General features: G+C 28.6%; 1 protein-coding gene across 2 annotated transcripts in view; it reads left to right on the forward strand.

Annotated features, from left to right (window-relative positions):
* Positions 1-24,332, forward strand: part of LOC113371516 (contactin-associated protein-like 5) — an 86,696-nt gene that overhangs the window by 43,649 nt on the left and 18,715 nt on the right. For both annotated transcript variants that reach the window (XM_026612141.1, XM_026612142.1), the window contains exons 4-17: positions 2,470-2,695; positions 3,129-3,348; positions 4,066-4,201; positions 5,078-5,362; positions 10,683-10,789; positions 14,179-14,599; positions 15,356-15,552; positions 15,619-15,799; positions 18,217-18,692; positions 19,513-19,727; positions 19,921-20,135; positions 20,441-20,840; positions 21,135-21,382; positions 23,554-23,985. In XM_026612141.1, coding sequence (XP_026467926.1) covers positions 2,470-2,695; positions 3,129-3,348; positions 4,066-4,201; positions 5,078-5,362; positions 10,683-10,789; positions 14,179-14,599; positions 15,356-15,552; positions 15,619-15,799; positions 18,217-18,692; positions 19,513-19,727; positions 19,921-20,135; positions 20,441-20,840; positions 21,135-21,382; positions 23,554-23,985 — 3,759 coding nt within the window. The remainder of the gene's footprint in view (positions 1-2,469; positions 2,696-3,128; positions 3,349-4,065; positions 4,202-5,077; positions 5,363-10,682; positions 10,790-14,178; positions 14,600-15,355; positions 15,553-15,618; positions 15,800-18,216; positions 18,693-19,512; positions 19,728-19,920; positions 20,136-20,440; positions 20,841-21,134; positions 21,383-23,553; positions 23,986-24,332) is intronic.

Raw genomic sequence — 24,332 nt, forward strand, 5'->3', positions numbered from 1 at the left:
TATATAAAACCTTTTTTAGTTAATTCTTATTACTCTTTACCCCGGTACATAATCCATTCCTTTATAAAAAAATTTTCTAATTTTTTTCTAATTAATCTGTATTGACCATCATTAATTAATGTTAATCAATATTTTTAAAAAACATTGTATTTGACAGAATAAACCTGATGATGGAACGTACCTAGTTCCGAAACGTCGTATTAAACATCTTCAAAAAACAAATTGTTTTTTATTATTGGATTTACTGTTCGGAAAAGAAACAATCAATATATTGAAAAAATCCAGGACTTATCTATTGAATATATATATATATATATATATATATATATATATATATATATATATATTATTTATTTGATTACACAGCCAACAGAATGGTTCCAAGCAGATTTACAAATACAATTATAATGCATGTAATACAGATACAATACAACATAGTATATTTTATAATATAACAAGTTTATAAAATAACATAAAATGAAATAAAATACTAAAACATAAATGCACGGGACATCAGAATTCATTTTAGAGGTATAGTTTATTCAGCAAAGTATCTTATTTTCATCCCTAGTATCCGAAAATCATATGTGCCCAAGCGACTTTTTTTGACACATACAAATCGACCCGCTCTAATATATATATATATATATATATATATATATATATATATATATATATATATATATATATATACTAGATAACCCGACAGAAGTTGTCCTGTACCACTATTTATTATTACTATTTACATAGTAATTAATCACTATTTACACCAATAAATGTAGATCTGCTTCAAATGATGATTTCCTTTAACAAATATTAAAATACGTTCAATAAAATTGTAAATTAAAAATTAAACATTGCAATTTATAGTACAAATTTATTTCCAATCGCTCAATTTATTTTAATGTCAAGGGTTATACAATTTTTTATTCATATCTGTAGATGTGGATGTATAAATGAATGATTTTTTGTTTATTCACGACTAAAACATTGATTTTCCAAATGTATCACACAAAAAATCATCGCCTGCCTTTGTGATTTGTGGTCATAGGATAAGATACACGTGTTGAAAATTGAAGTCTATATATAAATATAGATAATTTGGTGGCATATATAGGGTGGATTAACGAATACTTAAGTTCATATGTGAAGTGAATTAATTTGTCAAATACTGTTAACATGTGCTCTATTCAACCTACGATCAACAAAATCATTTCAGTAAATGGAGAGAAAAAAAACGTGTGTCGGAAATAGGCTAATCTTTATCTTAAGTTCGGGAGTGAAAACAATTTGCACTCCTTCACCACCCACCGCATTAATTGGATTATAACTCTTTTAATTCTGATTTTATCAGAACTTGCAATACACTATTTTACAGGTAATTAAATGAGCTACAACTTTCTCTATCATAAATTTTACCAAAGCAATAACTAGTAAAAAAAAAACCTTGAATTTTCATCTATACTCGTATACCTTTATACTTTTATTCTTTCAGAGATATAATAATAAGAAATTGGTTGTTTTTTAAATAGATTTTTTTTTCATGAAATCTTTGGAAATCGTTTGTACTAAAGTTGTATTTCCTAGAATCCATCAAGATCCCATATACCAAGTTAATTCTAGAGGGAATACAATTATTCTTGATTTTGGTGGAAATGGCACTCATAAACTATTTAATTTAAATGAAAAAAAAAACATTGTATGCGTCCTTTATCTGCATGATAGCTCACTCATTTTACAAGCAGAAATACTCAATTTAAAGCTTATTTTAAGTACTATTTTCATATCTAGCTTAATATTGTTCCTAGAACACTTTATTGAACACAGGTTTATTAGGATTTTAATTGATATAATTTTGTTCATTGCATGATTTTCGATAAAATTTTCAGTAGCCAGTAACTTGAAAAGTAATTGCTGTTTTAAAAAACATTATTAAACATTTTTCTCTTCTAATTAGTTATTTTGTCGATATCCGATGTTATTTTGAAAGAGATACAATTGCACCACTGCAAAGGGACGTTATCCCCCCGGGAAGTGGCAAAAGAGTACAAATTATTTTCACTTTTAAATTTAAGAGTAAGATTAACCTAATTCCAAAATTCCATGCAAATTGGAGCATGAATTTATTATATTTTAATATTGCCTTAGCCTATAAGTGAATAGAAATGTTTGACAAATGACAGTCTTCATTTGTTTTTAATGTCAAACCATGCCCTAAATATTTTCAGGGTCAAACAATAATAAGCGGTTTTTTGTAATTTTTCCATTTATTTCTACAATCTAACTATATTTCTATGAATCTAACAATTCTAGAAAAAATCCCGAACAAACTTCAGGAAGGTTCATGAAAATCCGAATTACAGTTTAGGAGAATTAATCATTCATACATAGTTACAGAGGAATTTTATATATAAGATATATATATATATATATATATATATTAAAAATATATTAAACATATTTTTATAGACACCCTTCACCCGTATATGACGACTACAGAATCTGCGCCGACGGAAGCAACGCAATCCATGAAAGGCTTATATCCGGTGCCAAGCACGCCGCGGCCTGTTCCGGCGGAAGAACGAGGCGTCGAACTCACTTTCCAAGAGACTGGGCACGAGAAAACTTTTATGTTTGCACAAAGCAACACTTTCATACAACTCGACGGAGAAGTTATACAGACATTCCAGCTAAGGTATGTTAAATTTTGTGTATTACTGGATACATGTATTCGTAGTTTATATATAATAGTTAAAATAAAAAATGTGATTAAAAATATAAATCATCTAGTATACTCCATCAGAAAACGCAGAAATATGTACTAACCACTTTACATTAATCGAATAATTACCGTGTTATCATATTTTTTGCTATGAAATGGATTTGTTATTCTTCTTAAAAAATCAGCTTAATTTTTTCGTTCACTTTTTGGCTGATGTATATATGCTTGTATATACATCAATAACAGTTCATGGCCCGATAGCGACGTCGTAAGAATCAAGGTGATGGCTAGAGGCTAGTTATACATCTTTTTCCCTCTACTTTCAAATGCTGTCGTTAAAATATTCTTAACTTTACTTGTTTCTGAGATATCGGCTTTACCCTAAAATAAATATAAATTCTTTCAGATTGTGTCGAGAAATATCATTTCAATTTCGAACGAGATTACCCCATGGACTGCTCGTATATCACAACGTGAAAACACCGGAAGGTCTCCACATGGAACCTTATGCTTTATATGTGATCGTTGAAAAGGGACAATTGAAGGTCGTCCACGTATTTGGAAAACATTCCACGAGTGTTACCGTCGGAGAGGGCTTGAACAGGGACGAGTGGCACAATGTTATGGTAGGCGCCTAATTTGATACTAATGTCCCATTGTTTTCGAATTAATTTCAGTCTTCTTTAGAATATGAATTATGTTCATCCTGAATAGTGAAATGTATTAAATACATATAAATGTCGAATTAATTACTTCATTTCATACAAACTAACTGGCAATATCACTGCTATCGGTGGTTACTGCCAGAAGACTAAAAAAATTTTCTTTTAGGTTTAGTTTATAACTATACCAGTTATCATTTAATTAGAAGTAGATTATAAAATGCAATTTAGCATTTTTCTCCTCAGCACCTACATATATTTCATTTTCAAATTACACATTCACTGCCAATAGATTTACTGAATATCTTTTATTGTATGTAGTTGCAAATGTATGTAATAAATGAAGAAGAAGTTTGTTTGTTAGTTTATAGGAGCCGTAAATTAAAATGACAATTGGAGACTATAAAATTTTCCAATATACCTAAACAGTTTACATAACCTTTCGATTTACATAATTAATTAAGAAAATAATTTACAAAACTTAAATATGATTTTAAGATAGTCTCAGTAGATGATGTTAAAAATAAAATTATGAGGAGGAGGTTATAATAAATTTTATGGCTGGCGTAAAAGCACGTTCATTAAATTTATTGAGTATTTATATAAAATATATATGTAGTTTTATAAGTAACAATAAATTTATTCGATTATGTTTAACATATATTCTGTATTTATTCATAGGTAAGGATTGACGTCCACGGAGCCAGGCTAATTGCAAGCGTAGATTCACAAGAGGAGGAAGTTTATATTAAAGGTTTAAATACTGAAACTAATTATGGCGTATTTACCAATCTGACATCAGTCGTTCTTGTTGGCGGTAAGAACAATTAAATATATTTTACCAAAGCATTTTGCTATTTTTGTATAAATTATCATTCCTCCGGATATTGATTGTATAAATAATTAGTCAAACATTTTCATTGCTTGTTGAAAGATATGATTTTTTTAATTGTATGTACTTAATAAACACTTTAGGCAGAAACTTTATATTTTACATATAAAAATATTGCCCTTTATTAATGCCAAATAATGGTGAATTATTAAATAACAATTTTTTATCGTCAAAAATATCAATTTTTCAAATTAAGTTATATAAGTCAACTAATTAATTAAAATAGTTAATTAAGTCAACTAATTTAGTGAGACCGAAAATTATATCATGTTGCAATCAGACGATAATTGGAATTATAAAATCAATAAAAATGGTCGATAAATAATTGACAATCAGCTCAAAATTGAAATACATCAATAAAAATTGGGTCATATATATCTTTCACAAGTATTTCATACTGATAATATTACGTATAAGGATTATATTTATACCATAATCAATCACATCGGCTTTAAATTAAGATTTCGTAATATTTTTGAATAAAAATTGGATAACATTTATTCTTAGTCCGGTGCTTTTATAACTAATAAACCATGAATGAATATGAAAACAAAATAGAAAATTGATCGTTTTCATATTATATTTTATCTTACACGGATAACTATAAAAACATTAACTTCATAGGTAAGAATGCAGCCATATAACAAAAATAGCTTATCTAATCTAATAAAATTTTATGCTTTTACCAAGTCAAGTCTTAAAACTCACTTAGATGTAAATTATCCATTTACTTCAATATGTCACAGTTTCTGATTCATATGACAACAAAATTAATACAGAATTTGCCAAAAATTCTTTAAGGTTTGAGCTCAGAGGAAAAGCTACATGGTGTGAAATATATAATAGAATCATTTGTTGGATGCATAAAAGATGTAGTACTGAGCTCTGGTAAGGCGGCATCAGATCTATTACCTATCAGGCCTCTTATTGCCACAAAACATGAGAACGTGCAGGAGGGTTGCCTGGATCGATGTCATACAAGAGAAAATCTCTGTTTCGTCGGATCGTATTGCGTGAACCATTATAACGGTTTGACTTGTGACTGTTTCGGAACCAGATATGAAGGAGAACAGTGCGATGTCTACAGTAAGTAAATTATTATTAATTTCTTGAAATAATGTATTATAAAACATATCCTTAAAGTTTTATTCTATTAGAATGAAGCATTTTAATATAGCAATAATTACAATAATTACGTTGTACACCGTTTATTGACTATATTTTTGTCAAAGAAATTCACTTCCAATATTTAGGTTAGTCGATCCCGTACAATACACCACTTTACGTGGTTTATGGTTTCTGCACTTTGAAACATTGTTTTTATACTGCATAATACGCTGTTTCGCATGGATGTATTTTTTGTCCGGTCCCAGGAAAATAGTCTTAACAGAGTTTTACTGTGAGGTAGGCCAGGGCACAAAGGCCCAACTTGAGTTTCACTAATTATACTGTCACTAAACCATCACGTTTGATAATACGAATCAAACAAACCATTATCAAACTATCGTACAGTGACTATTTTTCTAAAATGTGTCATATGTTCCTCTTTGTCACGTCGATGGGTGTGTGGAGCCATCAGGGACAAAACAAATCCAATTTCTCATTTTTAAGTATAAAGGAATTCAATTATAGAAGAATTAAATAACGTATCCTTACAAATTATATTCAGGTATCATGAACTAAATAGCTGAGCTCAAATAAAAAAATTTACTATTCAACGTGGCTAAGCTTAATAGGACAAATATTTAGTACAATGATACTTTCGCTTATCAAGTTTTAATACCAACAATTAAAGGCAGATTCTTTAAGAATTCAGGACTCAGCTCAAGGAACAAAGGGGCATTCGTTTTAAATATAACTGATAACTATTTTTTGTAAATGATTTAAAAAAAAAATTTAATGCTAGCTGTACCCGTTCACGCTTTGCCGTGATTTTGTTTAAATTAAAAAGTTGAACAAAGATGTGCATTTGTTACATTTAGTTTAACGTTACTACTATCTGCTCAACAATTTACCTATTTAACAATTTGTCTACGAATTTAACTTCAACTTATTAATCAATCTACCATTTTACCGGCTTACCAATTTACCAGTTAACCTATTTACCTATCAACCTATTTCACCTGTCTACCAATTTGCCTATCAACCAGTCTTGTTATTTGTCTATCTACCAGTTGTCCAGTCTATCATTTTACAATTTACCTGACCACCAGCTATCCAACAAATTAACTTTTCACCAATTTACTTGTCTACCAATACACCTGTCAATCAATTTACCTGTCTATCAATTTACCTATCGACCTGTTTATCAATACACCATTTTCCCTGTCAATTAATTTACCTGCTTCCCAATTTACCTGTCATCTCGTACTACATGTCTACCAGTTAACCTGTCAACCTGTTTATTTCGTCTATCTACCAGTTCTCCTCTCTACCATTTTACATATCCTTCAATTTACCAGTCCACCCTTTAATTCACCATATTTATTTACACATTATAAAAAATTAAAGCTCAATTTGATTCTACGTTTTAGTTAGGAAATGTTTGTATGTAAAAAAGAAAAGGACTGTTTTTAGGGTTTTCCGGGAAATTATTCGATTTTTTCTCGCCGTAGGAACCATCCTTGGGCTTCAATGAACATTTTAAAAAAAGAATTCCAGGCGTTGTTGAGTTATGCGCTTACCAACACATTTTGCGATTCATTTTTATATATAAGATATATTTAAATCATATTTTTAACATATATTTTTATACAGTCATATTTCATACTACACAATGAGTTAATTTTATAAACTATTTATAAATTGCTATAAAGAAACGCGTTTCGCATATCGTACTTTTTCCCGAAACGACTTAAGTAAGTTAATCAATATCTAGTATAATAATGTCACCGACAGATGTTTCAATTAATTTTTTTGTCAAAACAATATTTTATTTTCAAGGCCAAGTAAAAACATTACGTGACATAATAAATTATGACCACATTTGCCACAATATTATGACTTCGCGTTTCTGCTAATTTTTGTAAATAAATTACGAACTCATTGACAGTGTAACTAGCCCTAATAATAAAAAATATTTTTAAAAAGAAAAGCTTTGCAGTATTTATATAATTTAAATGGTAAATAGTAATAATAATAAGTGATGAATAGATGTATAAAATAAGGAAGAGCGGCGTTTGATTTCACGAGCAAAATACATTATAATTGTCACATTCGGACAATACTAAATCTATGGCAATTCCGAGCGCTGTAAGTTTTAATCATTTGCCATATTGATTTTGTTCACTTGTTTTTCGGTGATGGGTTCGTTCGTACGTTTTATAACTAGTATTGTGTCGCTTTGAGTGCTATCTATTTCCCATGTAAATAAATTCTTCTATTTTTTTAGTCCGTATCCCTTATTTTGTTTGAAGTTAATTCCTTTATCAGACTTCATCTTTCGAGTAAGCTGAGAATTCCAGACTTCAAGCAACTATTCAACTGGGCCTCCTTCACAAATTTTTTTTTCGAATCCTCGAAATAGCTATTGAATCAAATACAATGAGCTGTTCTGAAAGAAATGTTATCCTTAACATTGGTCCTTCGAGAAGGATAGCATTCGTTATATATATATACTAGCTGACCCAGCAAACGTTGTTTTGCTAAGTAAGGTATATTCTAAACAATTTCTAGAGATTCAAAAATATCAATACTTTAAGTGTATAAGGATGTGTTGTTTGAATGCTATATACAATGAAGTAATATAAAAACAATAAACCCCATTAGTTTGTCTATATTTTGTCAATACAATTAAACTGGAAGATTTATACACTTTCTATAGAAAACATAGTATAAACCATCCAAGGGTTTTTTGGTCTTTCGACTTATTAATTACGTTTCAAGTTTTTCAGATTCTTTTTGGATTCTGGATTTTGTGTATAATTGTAAATAATACTACTAAGCTTATACAAAATTTTCAAATTTTTGCAAGGAGAGATAGAAAATGAATTAAGTATTTTTTCTTTGACCTGCTTTTTGAAAAATTTCAAGTAACATTCGATGAATTAAAGTAAATTTAATAAAAAGTATATATGTAGAGCAGGGTGAGGCGCAAAGGTCTAATTTGAGTTTGAGCAAATATAAACTATATTGTGAAAACCATAACAATTATATCACAACAAATAACACATATCAAACGAACAATTATCTGACTACGTTCAGTAAACTGCCTTCTACTTTATCATTATAGAAATGTGCTTTTTTGATGTCTTTCAAAAATTTGTTATTTATCCCTTTTTACCCTATAGGCGGGGTAACTTGAAACTGGCAGGTGGCAAAAAGGTTTAAAGCCTTAATATAGTTTTAAAGGTATTTTTCAAAATAATTACAGTTTTAACTAATTTTCAAAGATTGCCGTTTATCTCCCCCATTTCAAAGATTGCCGCTTTCAAATCAAGGTTATAGCTGATTATACATCTTTTTTCCTCAACTTTCAAATATTGCTGTTAAACAATGCTTAACTTTACTGATTTTTGACACATCGGTGGTGGACCTTTTTAACCCCGGACCTTCATATATTACTATCTATTTTTCGATAAATTCTGGGAAATTATAACTGGGAAAACGTTATTTGACAAAATGTCCATTTGATCGATACCAAATTTAGATTCTGAAGTTAAATAACATAAATAAAAAATAATATAACCCAAAAAAATTTTTATAAATACCAATGAGTATGTGGGAGTTGTTATGATTATGATAATATATTAAATTAGAAACTCCCAACATAAAAAATATATCAAATTTATTGACTATAAAAATATTTCGATATCAAAAATATACATGACATGTCCCAATGTTTTTTTACAAATCTAAACCAGCCTGCTTGATATCCCCACACACTCCCTGCCCAGTGTTGATGTCACAGTTTAAAAAGAAAATACAGGGAAACACGTTATAAAAATGTGGTGGGAAAGCAGATTATAGCAGACCAGTGTTGTAATACTGGTCAATTACAAATTTCCATGTTTCGTCAGCAGATCCACCGTATGTGGTAATTTGACCTGCCATCAACTCCATATTCTGCATAAGGTTCTGACTAAAAAAAAAAAACATGTGGAAAATTTCCTGTACCTCGATGTCGGTGAACTTCTAAGATTCAGCCTCGATGTAATTGGTATTAGTTATATCAGAATTACTTAATGTTTAGAATGCATAATTTATGGGTACAGTTTCCATTTCTGCAAGCGTTGCATTCGTATCTGATGAGTTCCGATCAGAGAAAGAAGTTGGCTCTTTATCCAAATCAGGATCATTGGTTTCTTTGACATAAGAGTCCAGAATTGTGGAATCCAATAAATTATGTCAAATTTTGTTTTGACTCGTCGTTGTCACCGATAATGGGAGGGAGCATTATAAGACGATTTGTTGAGTTAACAGAGAAAGAGAGGTTGAATTGCATTCCAATGAAAAGTTCAGGCTCCAAATTATTTTTTCTGTCAGCAATAAATACTGAGGTCTGGGTATACCAAATGAGTAACCTCGGAAGTCTGATCCAGATAGTAAGTGCGTTAACTATGATGGATTGGACTGGACGTACCTTATAGGTCGTCTCTGAAGACCAGTGATTATGGTGCTGGGTCAAAATCAATTTTTCTTATTCTTCGAAAAATAAAACTCCTTTATCTTTATCTTCATCGTCGTGAGTCACCAATGTGGGAGTTGTAATAATTATGATGATATATTAAATTAGAAACTCCCAACATAAAAAATATATCAAATTTATTGACTATAAAAATATTTCGATATCAAAAATATACATGACATGTCCCAATGTTTTTTTACAAATCTAAACCAGCCTGCTTGATATCCCCACAAGTATATAATTATACAAATGATATCTTTCAGAGCACCGTGTTTGAGAAATAACCAAAAAGTGCATTTTCATATTAACATTTCAAAAAAGTTGATATTTTAGTTTCTAGTAACACTTGCGGCCCGTTAGCTAACGTTTTTTCATATAAATAAAACTACAAAAAAAACTACTTACTATAATTTAATCATAATTAAATAATATTCACATAAAACATCCTATTAAACGTAATTGTACATCATCTGTCAAAAATGTTTGACATTTCACGTATTAGCCACTGTCCATTGTTTTATTTAAATTACGCTTCTACAAAAATTTTCAAATTAAAAATGTAAAGTTTCTACGCGATTTTGAAATAATATCTCACCTTTCCGACCATTTCTGGATTGGCACGAATTTTTCAAGACTAAGACTGGCCAAATCGGTGTAGCCGTTTTCGAGTTTTACCGAATCATTTGATCCAGAGCTCCATTTTTATATATAAGATATATATTGATTATCGCCTAAATTATGAAAAAGATAATAACATTAAAGAAAATATAATTATTACAGCTGCTACAGTACTAACTTTGCGAGGTTCAAGTTATGTCTCCTACAGAGTTTATGACTGGAAAGATAGAGTTCATTCTCCAGTTAATAGAATTAGCCTTATTTTCAAGGTAAGTTGTAGATATGAAATCTATTATATTTCTATGCTTTACCTTAGGGTTTCTTATACCAATATTAAGTGAAAAACTGACTTTACCCATCCGTATTCAAATTTATTTGGGTTTCATGCAATTTAATAGTAACATCTGTAATAGTCCCAAAGTTCTTGTTTTTAGTCAATCATGTTTTAATAATCATGAATTCCGTTTACTGAATTTTTAACTTTCCGAAGGAAAAGTTTGTTTCTGCAAAAAAAAACAATTTGCTAGTTTTATGTTTTCTCGACGTTACAAGTGATTAATAGTTTTGTCATAAAATTCTTCAAATTTCGCCGCTAGTTTTCACGATTCTAATTAAAATCTATGTCAAAGCATATGCTCGTTTCGTGTTTCGTACTCTGAAATGGATTGAATGAAATGTTGTAAATAAATTAATTTAATTTATACAATTACAGAAATTATAAGTGTGTTTGAAAGATATCAATTAAAAAGCGAATTGATCCATTTTAAGTGTATGCAAATATTTTATTTTTGAAATAAATAGTTGAACATTTTCTCTAAATAGCAAAATGCATAAACTTTATAATAAATATGTTATATAAAGTCTATGGCTAAATTGATTGAATTTCTTATTGATTAAGTTGATTATGTATACTTATGCAACGTGCCTATGAAAGTCATGGCTCTACTTACAACCGATAATGGTGGCACATTATTTTCACAAATTAATATATTTAATAAAAAGTAATACGTATATTACACATCATTCAAGTGATTTCCAAGGCCTTGATTACATTAAGACTGATGATAATAAAATTTTCAAAAAAATAATAATATTATATTACGTACATCTACAATCCCGCTTAGATACATTTAATAATTTAAGTAAGATAACATATTAAGTGAAGTAAAAAGACTTTCATTATTTTTGCATGAAATTGAAGGTTTTCTAAACATAGTTAGAATCATCCGAGTTAGGTCAACTAAGCACCATTTTGTTCAATAATTTGTTAACATTTGTTAACATTTTGGTAATGTCACTAAGCCTCTCTTATAGAAACTCTCGTCCCTATTGGCAAAAAATTGGGGTTTTTACATGCCTCTCTAGAAGTGAATTTTTCACGAGCAAAACTATTCACCATATATAGAAACAGATGGTAATTGTTTAGTGCCAAGTCCGAACTAAAATATGAACGCATGAAAACTTCCCAATCTAGCTCCCGATGCTTCTGAAGGAACACAATTCCTCCCCTATTGGTCAAAGCGGGCCACTTCTGGGCGATTAATTATTTCAAAACGTTCAATTATTGACCTTACAGTTCCGAGTTAAGAGTTTTGCCATAGAAGATTAGCTCACAGTGGATAATTCAATCCCAATACTGACTTTGCCACCATTTCTGCCGGCTCAACGTTATTCGATCAGGACAGTTTTCGCTTTATGTTGTATATTTATATATATATATATATATATATATATATATATATATATATACTAGCATACCCAGCCTTGCGTTGCAACGGCCCTTATTAAAATCCACCTGATTGAAATTGGAATCCGTTCGACAACCAAATTTCAAACCTTTTGTTATAAAAAAAATCATATCAGTCCAATAATAAATAAAATCCGGATTGAAATTTGAATATGATGGATCAATCCTATTGATTAGTGTTTTTTTTTTAAACTTAAATAATAAATAAACTGAAATAATTAAACATTTGAATAAATGAGTACATTACAAAATGTATAATAAATAACCAAGCGATTTTTATAAATTTGTTATATCTTATTTGGTATTACGACTTATTTACCTTTAGCTAACATTTTAACATGTTCTACGATGCTTTATTTAGAAATGGTTTCGCATACTATTGGTCACATACTATTGGAAACTTGCTATAAGCCTTTAATATTTTCTTTGAAAATTTTCCATAAATTAATGATTAGACAGTCATCGATTTCAATGCAATATAATATTTAGTTTTCAATCATGATTTATATTAATTTTGTGTTGTTTACCTGAATGAACAACTTAAGCAAATTAAATCTTAATCATAAATCAATTTATTCATAAATTTCCCGGAATATTAACAAACGTCATTTTCGGCATTTGTTTCAAAATCGTAACCGCCCAAATTTATTTAAATTTGATAAATTTTATTATTCTGTATCTTAAATATGATTTGTAATATAAGTTGGAATAATTAATGTATTTGTTCTTATTTAAATTCGTTAAAATATTAATTCTTTTGACCTGTCAAAATTTTGTTTAAATTTATAAACATTATATATTTCTATTATTTTTAATATAGCATTTTACCTAATTTGGATATAACTGTTGGATATATTATAATATATCTGTTTCTTTTTCAATAAGTATTAAATAATATATTTTTAGAATTGTCAATTTTTTTTTCAGAAATCATAAATTGTTTCTTCTCGAAGTTTCCATAAATTTTGACATTTGTCATTTTAGTGTTTTGTTTGTTTCAGTAAATTTCTGTCAAAATTTATGGAAATTTATAAAAAATATAAAACTAAATAAATATTTCCTTCTTGGTCGAAATTTAATATAATATGATATAATATATTTTTCAATAATGTTTTGTATCTACAATATTGCCTATAACAAAACTTGGAATAATTAATGTATTTGTTTCTTATTGAAGTCGTTAAAAATTCAATTTTTCTGAACTGTCAAAATTTTGTTTATTATTAATATTAAATTTAATATGTCGTTTTTTATTTGTGACCTATAATGTTTTGAGGAAGTTTTGGTATTCGAATTAATTTCGTAAGCAAATCAAAATATAATTATAAATCTATTTATCTAATAATTTGTATAAATATTGTCAAATGTCAATTCACGTTTTTTTAATGTCAACTTTTATTTAAATTTATAAACATTGATTTTTAATTAGATTTAAAACTATAAACAGTGATTTTGAATATAGCATTTCATCAAATTTAAATTTAAATGTTGAATATTTCTATATATGTACAACATGTTTTATTTTTTGAAATGTCAAATTTTTTTTTTCAAAAATTAAATATCGAAATTTCCTTAAATTTTGACATTTATCATTTTAGTGTTTTGTTTTTTTTTTGGTCATTTTCTGTCAAAATTTTTAGAAATTTATAAAAATTATATATTTATATTTTAAATTTACTTTTCAAAATTTCCTATAACCTAAGTTGGATAAATATGCACACGGTGAGCCAATAAAATTTAAAATCGGTCCAGTAGTTTGGGCGTCCATCGCAAACCAACATCGTGACACGAGATTTATATATATATATATATATATATATATATATATATATATATATATATATATATATATATATATAGTGTGTGTGTTATAAAGTATCTCTGTGATTTTATATTTACTCTAAATTTTAGACAAGTTATGACGACTCGGCATTGTTTCATGCGAGCGGAGAGTACATCAAACATCAATATATTGCTGCATCTATTAGAAATCATTCCGTTTACGTAGAAACCGATTTTGGTGATGGCCAAATATCAGTCGATCTAGGCCAAGGTGTGACAAGCAACTACTGGCATAATTTAACTATTTTCCATAACTACACAACCATACGGATATCTTTGGATAACGAGATCGAACTCATAAATATACCAGGATCACTAAAACTACTTTATATCGACCCGGAAATATATATCGGAGGAGGTCCAGAGTTGCATAAAAAGAAAGGGCTATCTTCGAATAATAATTTTGCGGGTTCGCTGAAATATGTATTCTATAATGACATTTCAATTCTTTACGAACTTAAGAAGAGTAATCCAAAAGTGCACTATATAGGTAAGGAAGGTCATATAAAAAATAAAAAAGAATAACGAGCTAGATAAATTGCAAATACAGTATTGCAATTTTGTAGTTATTTCACAAGCTTTATTTAAAGTATTTTTATTGTCATTTTCAGATTTATTATAAAAGCATAAAATTATTAAATTATTGCAAATAAACTATTGCAATTTTGTAGTTATTTCACATGCTTTATTTAAAGTATTTTTTATTGTCATTTTTCAGTTTTATTATAAAAGCATAAAATTATTAAATTATAATAACTACTGAAGGATATGCAATGAACCATTAACCATTACGTAACCATTTGTTACATAATAATAGCCCTACTACTAAGAAGTTAAACTAATTTTTGTATTTGATGATAGCACATATTTTAAATATGTATATCTTATACTCGATTTTGATATGATTATATATGATAATAATGCAATATTATATAGGAAATATAATAATCATGTTTAAGAATGTTTCCATAACTATAAAGAAATATTATAATTTAATAATGTTATTAAAGTATTTCAGCATCACAAATGATAAACTTAATATATTTTTATAAATCAAATTAGATATGATTTCATTTAAAATTTGCATATTTTCCTTTAACAATACATAGAAGTGTTATAAGATAATATTTTTGTTTAGAATTTGAATGTTATATTATATTATTATTTAAGACTCATGATATGAATAAAAAAAATCATATTAATTGTTACAACCCAAATCTGAAGCAAATATTTATTCAACTTTTAGGTGTTCTTGAACCAGAATTTTACGAAACCGATGTAGAGGTAATACCTTTCACATTTCCCTTTGCAAACTCGCACATATGGTGGCCTATAACCATTACCGAAAGCTTGGATTTGAAATTTGATTTTAAGAGCAGTGAAAATATTGCTATATTGGCTTACGCCGAAGTAACTACCAGTTCTGGAAAGGGTTATTTTGATGTAATAATATGTTTTAATTCATTCAAATTTATTTCATTTCGTGATAATGAATATTTATCATTCAAGGTAAGGATGGTGAAAGAAGAACTGCGATTCGAGTTGGTGCCCTTAGGAAATAACAATATAACGCATGTAATATCTGTGAAATTTGATTCATCCGGTACATGGCACGCGGTGGAGATGAGTTATTTGAATAATATTTTAACGCTGACGGTGGATCATAAAAACAAACAAGCACAAATGTTTGGTATTTATAAAAAATATTCCATATGCATATATAAATACAATGCACATACTCATACACACATATGATATATATATACTAGTTGACCCGGCAAACGTTGCTAAGTAAGGTACATTCTAAATAATTTCTAGAGAATCAAAAATATTAATACTTTAAGTGTATAAGGATATGTTGTTTGAATGCCATATACAATGAGGTATTATAAAAACAATAAACCTCATTAGTTTATTTATATTTTGTCAATACAATCAAACTGAAAGTTTAATACACTTTCTATAGAAAAAAAAGGTATAATCCAATCCAAACCTTTTTTGGCCTTTTGACTTATTGATTACGTTTCAAGTTTTTCAGATTCTTTTTGGATTCTGGATTTTGTGTATAATTGTAGTTAATACTGAGCTTATACAAAATTTTCAAATTTCTGCGAGAAGAGATAGAAAATATATTAAGTGTTTTTTCTTTGACCTGCTTTTTGAAAACTTTCAAGTAACATTCGATGAATTAAAGTAAATATAATAAAAAGTATACATGCAGAGTAGGGCGAGGCACAAAGGTCGAATTTGACTTTGAGCAATTCTAAATTATATTATGAAAACCAAACGAATTATATCACAACAAATAATACATTTCAACCAAACAATTATCAGACTACGTTCAGTAAAACTGTCAGCTGTTTCATCATTGTAGAAATGTACTTTTTTGATGTCTTTCAAAAATTTGTTATCTAAACCTTTTTACGCTATAGGCGGGGTAACTTGGAACGGCCAGGTGGCAAACAGGTTTAATGTCTTATTTTAATTTTAAATGTATTTTAAAAAATAATTACACTTTTAACTAATGCTAAAAAACTACCAACGGAAGACAATATTTTATTATGGATTTTCAAAGATTGCCTTTTATCTCCCGATAGCAAAGTCATAAGAATCAAGGCCATTGCTGGTTATACATCTTTTTCCCTCTACTTTCAAATATTGTTGTTAAATAATGCTTAACTTTACTGGTTTTTGACACATCGCTGGTTGACCTATTTAACCTCGGACCTTCATATATTACTATCTATTTTTCGATAAATTCTGGGAAATTATAACTGGGAAAATGTTATTCGACAAAATGTTCCTTTGATCGATACCAAATTTAGGTTCTGAATTTAAATAACATAAATAAAAAATAATATAACCTAGAAAATGTTTTATATATACCAATGAATATATACAAATGAGATCTTTGAGAGCACCGTGTTTGAGAAAAATATGCCAAAAATTGCATTTTCATATTAACATTTCAAAAAAGTTGATATTTTGAGTTTCTAGTAACACTTGAGGCCCGTTTAATAACGTTTTTGTGTATAAATAGAACTACAAACAAAACTACTTACTACAATTTAATCATAATTAAATAATATTCACGTAAAACATCCTATTAGACGTAATTGAACATCATCTGTCAAAAAAGTTTGACATTTCATGTATTAACCACCGTCCATTGTTTCATTTAAATTACGCTTCTACAAAAAATTTCAAATTAAAAATGTAAAGTTTCTACGCGATTTTGAAATAATATCTCACCTTTCCGACCTTCTCTGGATTGGCACAAATTTTTCAAGACTAAGACTGGCCAAATCGGTTTAACCGTTTTTGAGTTTTACCGAATCATTTGATCGAGAGCTACATTTTTATATATAAAATTTAGAGATTTAGATTTTAGATTATATATAAGATAAGATATATATAAGATTTTTATATATAAGATATATATGTCTGTGTATATTGATATGTAGTAAAACAGCTAATGCTTCAAAATAAAATAAAATATTTATTTTGTTTATACGTTTCAAGACCAGATGTGTCTAATCATTGACAACAAAAAAGTACATTGAAAAACCATTGTGAAACTAGAAAACGACCTAAAATCATTTTAAAATAATGAGGTTACATGCATTGGCTGTTTTTAACATAAACTCATTGTAGAATTGTTGCAATCAGAAAATAAAAACAAAATTGAATTCGATCAGAACCAGATTTGCTGGTTTTAAATAATATTTATTCCGTATATCCACATACTTCCACTTTTGCATCTGCTAATGACTAATACTTTTGTAGTACAAATTTTATTTTATTAAACTTATACACAATAATACTGCAAGATTAAAATAATTATTTCTGTGTAACGCGACTTGCATATTTTTATAATATTATTTATTTTAATAATATTAAAGTTTACATTACGTTTCAGAAGAACTTTAATGCTATTTTCATATTTCAAACATAATTATTTTATTAGGAATTAATTGGTTTTGCAAGTTTAATATTTAAAAAATAAGTTACGAAATTATTCTACATGCATATACATATAATCAGTGATAATTGGTAACACAAAATTAGTCAATTGGTAAAAGTACTAATGCATTAAATTTTCACTAGGTATGAAATTCAATTTAACCGACAAGGTCGTTATAGGCAGTGGCTTAAGAAATCCTAACAATGGTTTGATAGGGTGCATGCGTGATATCATAGTAAACGGCCAAGCGATAGAACCTAGATACGTTATTAAAACAACAAGAGTTGTCGGCGAAGTGGCACTAGACAACTGCCAGTTTGTCGATCCCTGCAAAAGACCCAACACGTGCGAACATGGAGGCTTATGCTCCATAAGGGAAGATCGCAAAGGCACTACGTGTGATTGCGAAGGTACAGGATATATAGGGAAGAATTGCCATTTCACTATGTATCGAAAGACTTGTGAAGAATTAGCTCTGCTTGGTTATACCAAGCCGGATGTGTACTTAATCGATATAGATGGCAATGGAAGATTCCCGCCAGCTCACGTCAAGTGTGAATTTCAGAGCGATGAAGACGCTACCAAAACTATTGTCGAGCATAATTTACCAAGTCAAGTAGTAAGTATTATTAATAGAAGTGTCATTTTTCTTATGAGTAACCAACTATATCCACATAGTTTATGTAAACTAATTATAATGCGAAATAAGCCAGTTTATAGACATTTGGACTAAAAAATGTCAAATATAATTCGAGTCACACATGAATTCACTTTAGGAGCGGATGAATTTTTTTTACAATTGTTACACAAAAAATCATCAATTGCGAACAGTTTTATTTCAAATACATCAACAAATCGCGCTACAAAAACCTCAAACTTATGAATGCAATTGTAGCATGCATTTGTCGTGTGAACAAAAATACTAAACTGATTTTGAAATGCGATGAAACGCAATATTTTCATAGTATGTATTATTAAATGAAATATTATATTATTTTCGACGTTTCAGAATAATAAGTAAAAGTGAAAATGAAGGCAATTTAACGAAGTATAAGAATTATGAAACTCTACAAAAATAAAGTTATATACACATTACTTACTTATTTAAAAATGATTGCGAGCCAGATCTGATATCACTAATCGCTATTTTTTTAGTTTGTAACTTCACTTTTTAATATTTCGCAATTTTTCTTAATTATTTACTATCGCCTGTTCTTAATTCCTTACAACAATATACAGAATTGACACCATTCGGAAAAAATATGAAGTTTTAACTACTAGTATAATTAGAGTTTGAAATATCCATGCTATGTGTAACTTTTCGAATGAGTTCAGAAAAATATAAGTTGAAAACCATTGAAATAATAATATATATATATATATATATATATATATATATAAATCTAAACAAACCTTTTTACTTCAGTTTTATCTTTCAGGATGTTAGATCTCCTACGGAAGAAGATTTTAGCTATAACATAAAATACCGAGAATTTTCCGCCGAGATGCTTCAAGAGCTGATATCGCATTCGCTTTATTGTAGTCAACATATAAAGTACGATTGTTACAAAGCTCCAATTGATTTGCATTCGGCGACTTGGTTTATTTCATCATTCCGAAACAATATTGTTGACTGCATAGGAACTGTAAAGAGGTAAAAGAATCCAAATAATATTAATTGTTATGATTTAGCAAATAATAGATTAAATCTTAAATTTAATCGTTAACTAAATTTTAAAATCTAATATTTCTTTCAAAATTTTAAAATTGTGAAAAACTATTCTGCCTCGATCTTGTTTGTTGTATGTGTTTGACATTTTATAATCAAATTTTATACTTTTTTGCAGAGGATCATGCCCTTGCGCTGTCAATAAGACCTGTGAGGACCCAAATGAAGTTTGCAATTGTGATGTAGCTCAAGGGAAATGGTTATCAGATGAAGGTTTATACACTTTGCCTCAGAGTTTAGGAATTACTCAGATGGTATTCTTACAACAGAAAAATTTAGCGGAAGATGCCCAAGGAAGGATTACATTAGGACCTTTGGAATGTGTTGAAACAAGTAAGCCGCCACATACAATAAACAGAGTAGTTACAATGGGTTAGACTAGGAAGTGTTAAAATGGTTAATAATACGTTGACAACATTTAAAGTTACTATTATTGGCACATTTAAAAATATCGAAGTAAAATTCAGCTAATCTTCTGAGATCATCATTTTTTACACAATTATTAAGTTAATCATCTCAATTGTTTATCTGCAATTCATTTTAAAATAATTGCGTACTAGTTGAGAAATACTGCGTTAGAGAATTTTGAGAAACCTAAACTTAATTCCAATTTAATAATACCATTATATTACATGTAGATACTCAAAAATATGTTGTGACATTCACAACCTCGCAATCATACATTGAGGTACCCGGTTGGCGCAAAGGTGATATAGCCTTCAGTTTCCGAACAACAGGAGAGAAAGCAATTCTATTATTTCAACCACCAATTCGACCAAATTATCCTTCATTTATGGTTGCTTTGGCTAACGATTACCAGCTCACTTTCAACTTTACACTTAGTACAGGAAGTCAGAAGAAATTGGAAATAAATTCAAATAGAAAATTAAATGGCGGAGAATGGCATAAAATTTGGATCGATTACAACGAATATCATGTCAGATTCATGATAAATACAGATTATATGATGGTTGATTTGGAGTCAGAGGAGCAGTTTGGGCCATTTGAAGGAAGCATGTTCATCGGTGGAGCTCCAGCGTAAGCTAAATCTTATTACATAATACTACAAATACAATTGCATTAAACTTTTTTTAAGAATAGAATTGTGACTTTTTTCTGACCTGAAATTTGACTTTGCCATAGACCTTTACTAATTGTAATTACTATTATTCACTTGCATGCTCTTTCCCTTCCAAACCTCTTGCTTTGGCTTTAACTTAGCTTAACTCCTTATATTTTTTCTTTTATGCATTCTTGTTCCTAATAGTCTTACTAATTTTTTTTTTCGAAAATTTTATTTGATAACCTTATCAAATTCATTAATAATTTCAGGGATCATCTAAAAAAATCAACTATAAAGCAAGGGTTGATCGGCTGCTTCCGCGGTTTGGTCGTCAATGGTGAAATATTGGATATTTATAGTTATATGTCAACCCATTTATCAGAAATCATAAAAGATTGTAGACCTTCTTGTGTCCCATCGCCATGTAAGAATGGGGCCCAATGCAGGGAACTGTGGAGTACGTTCCAGTGTGTTTGTAGCAACCCTTGGGCACATGTTGGGCAATACTGTGAGACAAGTAAGCGATAAAAGTAGCGTCACACGGCGAGTAATATATTGAATATACTGGAAGTGGTTTGAAAATTCGATTAAAACTGGTCAATAGACTCAATAGATAAAATTTAAAACCAAAAAAACTGTATTTTAGTTTTTATTCGATATTTGCAACAGTTTTTGATATTTATTATTGCATTTATTTTATATAATATTTGAGTTTGGCCCATAAATAAAAAAAGCTTATTCGTTATTGTAATAATTTATATTAATTAAATAATATATTAATTTATTTTGATATCAACTCAAACTAGTGATGCATGTCATTGTGCCTTAAGGCAAATTCTGGAACATTCCGTACCGAAAATTAATTTTTTTCCGTAGGGTAAGTTATAGTAATCGCAAAAAAACGAAAATGCAAATTTTTATAAATCTCGACGTTTTAAAGGTTTCTGAATATTTTGGCATACCTTAGAAAAAATGAATGAATGTGTGTGTATGTGTGTGTGTGTGCGGACACAAATTTTCGTCGACAGTTCGGAAACACGGATCAACCGATTTGAAACATTAAAAAACATTCGATTCGTATTGATAAGAATACGTGCTGATTATCAGGTCTACCCGTTTCGAATATACGGGAAAAAAGAGACAAAAATTGTGATTCAGTTTTGGAGAGAACGGAGCGTTAACGGCAGGTCCAGCCATTACGGAGATACGGAGCAAAGAGTGCAAAAAATAGAAATCGAGTTTTTTTGAGAACGGAGATTCCGATTTGAATTATCTAGAAAACATGAGTTTGTAATGATTGGGAGAAGTTTTAGGCAAAGGCAGGTCCAGTCATTTCAAAGATACAAGGCTAAATGTGCAAAAAATTACAGTTTTTTTAGATAAATAAGCTTTCGATTTGAAAGATTCAAAAAACTTTCTGATTGTGTTGACAGAACAATTGCTTTTGGAATAAAAAAAAATTCATTTAAAAAAAATATTTTTTTTTTCAATATCAAAAATAATTCAGATTTTAATTTTAATTCTGGCTAACGTTCTAAAGCTCACTTATATACTGTAAATAAATAATTTTAAATTTGTAATTCAGTTTAAATAATTCTTATAAATATCAGACAACGTTACAGTATTTATAATAATCTATTTAAAAACATTTAATATTTCTCGAAGATTTCTTTGCGGTACGGGAAGATCCAGAAATATGCCTTAAGGCAGCATGCCATACACCACTAGTTACTTTTTTATTGCAAATCCAAAACCGCTAAACCTATCTTTCTAAATTTTAATTAAATTCAGTTCTTCATTTCATCAATACAAATTGTTTTTTGAATGAAACATTGTACACTCCGTTCTTTCAAAAACTGAATTGCCTTATTTGCTGAAACGGCTGGCCCTGTCTTTGCCAAAATGTAATCAGCATGTCTCCTAATCAATACCAATCGAATTTTTTGCGTTATTAAATTCGGTTGATTTATGATCTCGAATATCATGATACATTCAAAAATTTTGCGATTACTTTACCTTACTACGGAAAGTTAATATTTGAGTTTAGTCAAAAAAATCAAAATTTGGGAATTTTTCTGGCACAAAAGTAATTAAAATTATGCACTAATATATTAATTTAAATCAATATAATGATATCTTTGATCTAATATTTTTAACAATTACGAGATATAAAATGAAATCAATAGAAAAGATGAATTACATTATTTTTAAAATCATTAAAAAAAAACTTAATTAAGAAGGAATGTAATTGAATTAATTTTAAAATAAGATATTTAATTTTATAAAAACGTGTTGCTTTAATAATTAACTACTGTGTCGAATAATTAACTGCTAGTAAAATATGCTTGCTTCTGATATAGTTCAATATATAGATATAGTTCAAATTAAATTTTAAAATAATTAGAAATCGTCCAAAGATTTTTCCGATTATAAATTAACATTTTTACTTCAAGTAATTGTTCTCTTAAGTTAGATAAAATGAAATTTATGTGGCTGTATAAGGGTGTTCCGTACATTTAAATTGCCTAGATTAATTCGTTCAATTTTATATTACATATTGTCTGTACAAAATTAGTATCAAGAATTTTTGCGAATATGTTTTAGAAATAATATAAACTATTTAAAATTCTGCTTATGTTGATTATTGCTTATTTTATATTCATATTAATATTGATAATGTATTCACAGATATCAATACGAAGGCCATAACATTTTCGACACCAGAATCTTATCTGAAGAAGAATTATATATCGGATTCTAATAACAACGAGAAACAGTTAATGATGAATATGATGCAACAAAATATCTTACTAAATCTTCGAACCTATGATGACCACTCACTTATTTTATATGCAAATGATAATTACAATAATTTTGTTCATTTCTACATAACAAACGGAGATACAATTGCGTTTCTATTTAACCATGGATCGAGGATAATTAACCTGAATATAACACTAGAATTTAAAGAATTGAATAGTGGAAAGAGTATTCAATTGGCTATAATGAGATCAGAAACGGAAACTGTATTGCATGTAAATGATAAAAATGTAAGCGCTCCATTTGGCACTCTCCTGTTAGAAGAATATTCGAATCAACCATGGATCAATCCAGAACTAGGTAATTGCCATATATATATATATATATATATATATATATATATATATATATATATATATTATATACATATATAACCTTATATATAAAAATGGATCGCAAAATGTGTTGGTAAGCGCATAACTCAACAACGCCTGGACCAATTTTGCCAATTATTTTTCTTAAATGTTCGTAGAAGTCCGAAGATGGTTCTTACGGCGAGAAAAAATCGAATAATTGCCGGGAAAACCCTAAAAACAGCCCTTTTCTTTTTTAATCAAGTAGGCATCGAAATTTGTAGAAAAAACAATGATCTATGTCATGACATTTTGTGTAGTTTTTTATAATCTAATTTTTATTATATTTATATA

Source organism: Ctenocephalides felis, unplaced genomic scaffold (genome assembly GCF_003426905.1).
Source record: "Ctenocephalides felis isolate EL2017-DRISC unplaced genomic scaffold, ASM342690v1 CF-g0.4_SCAFFOLD_01492, whole genome shotgun sequence".
NCBI classification, from domain to species: domain Eukaryota; kingdom Metazoa; phylum Arthropoda; class Insecta; order Siphonaptera; family Pulicidae; genus Ctenocephalides; species Ctenocephalides felis.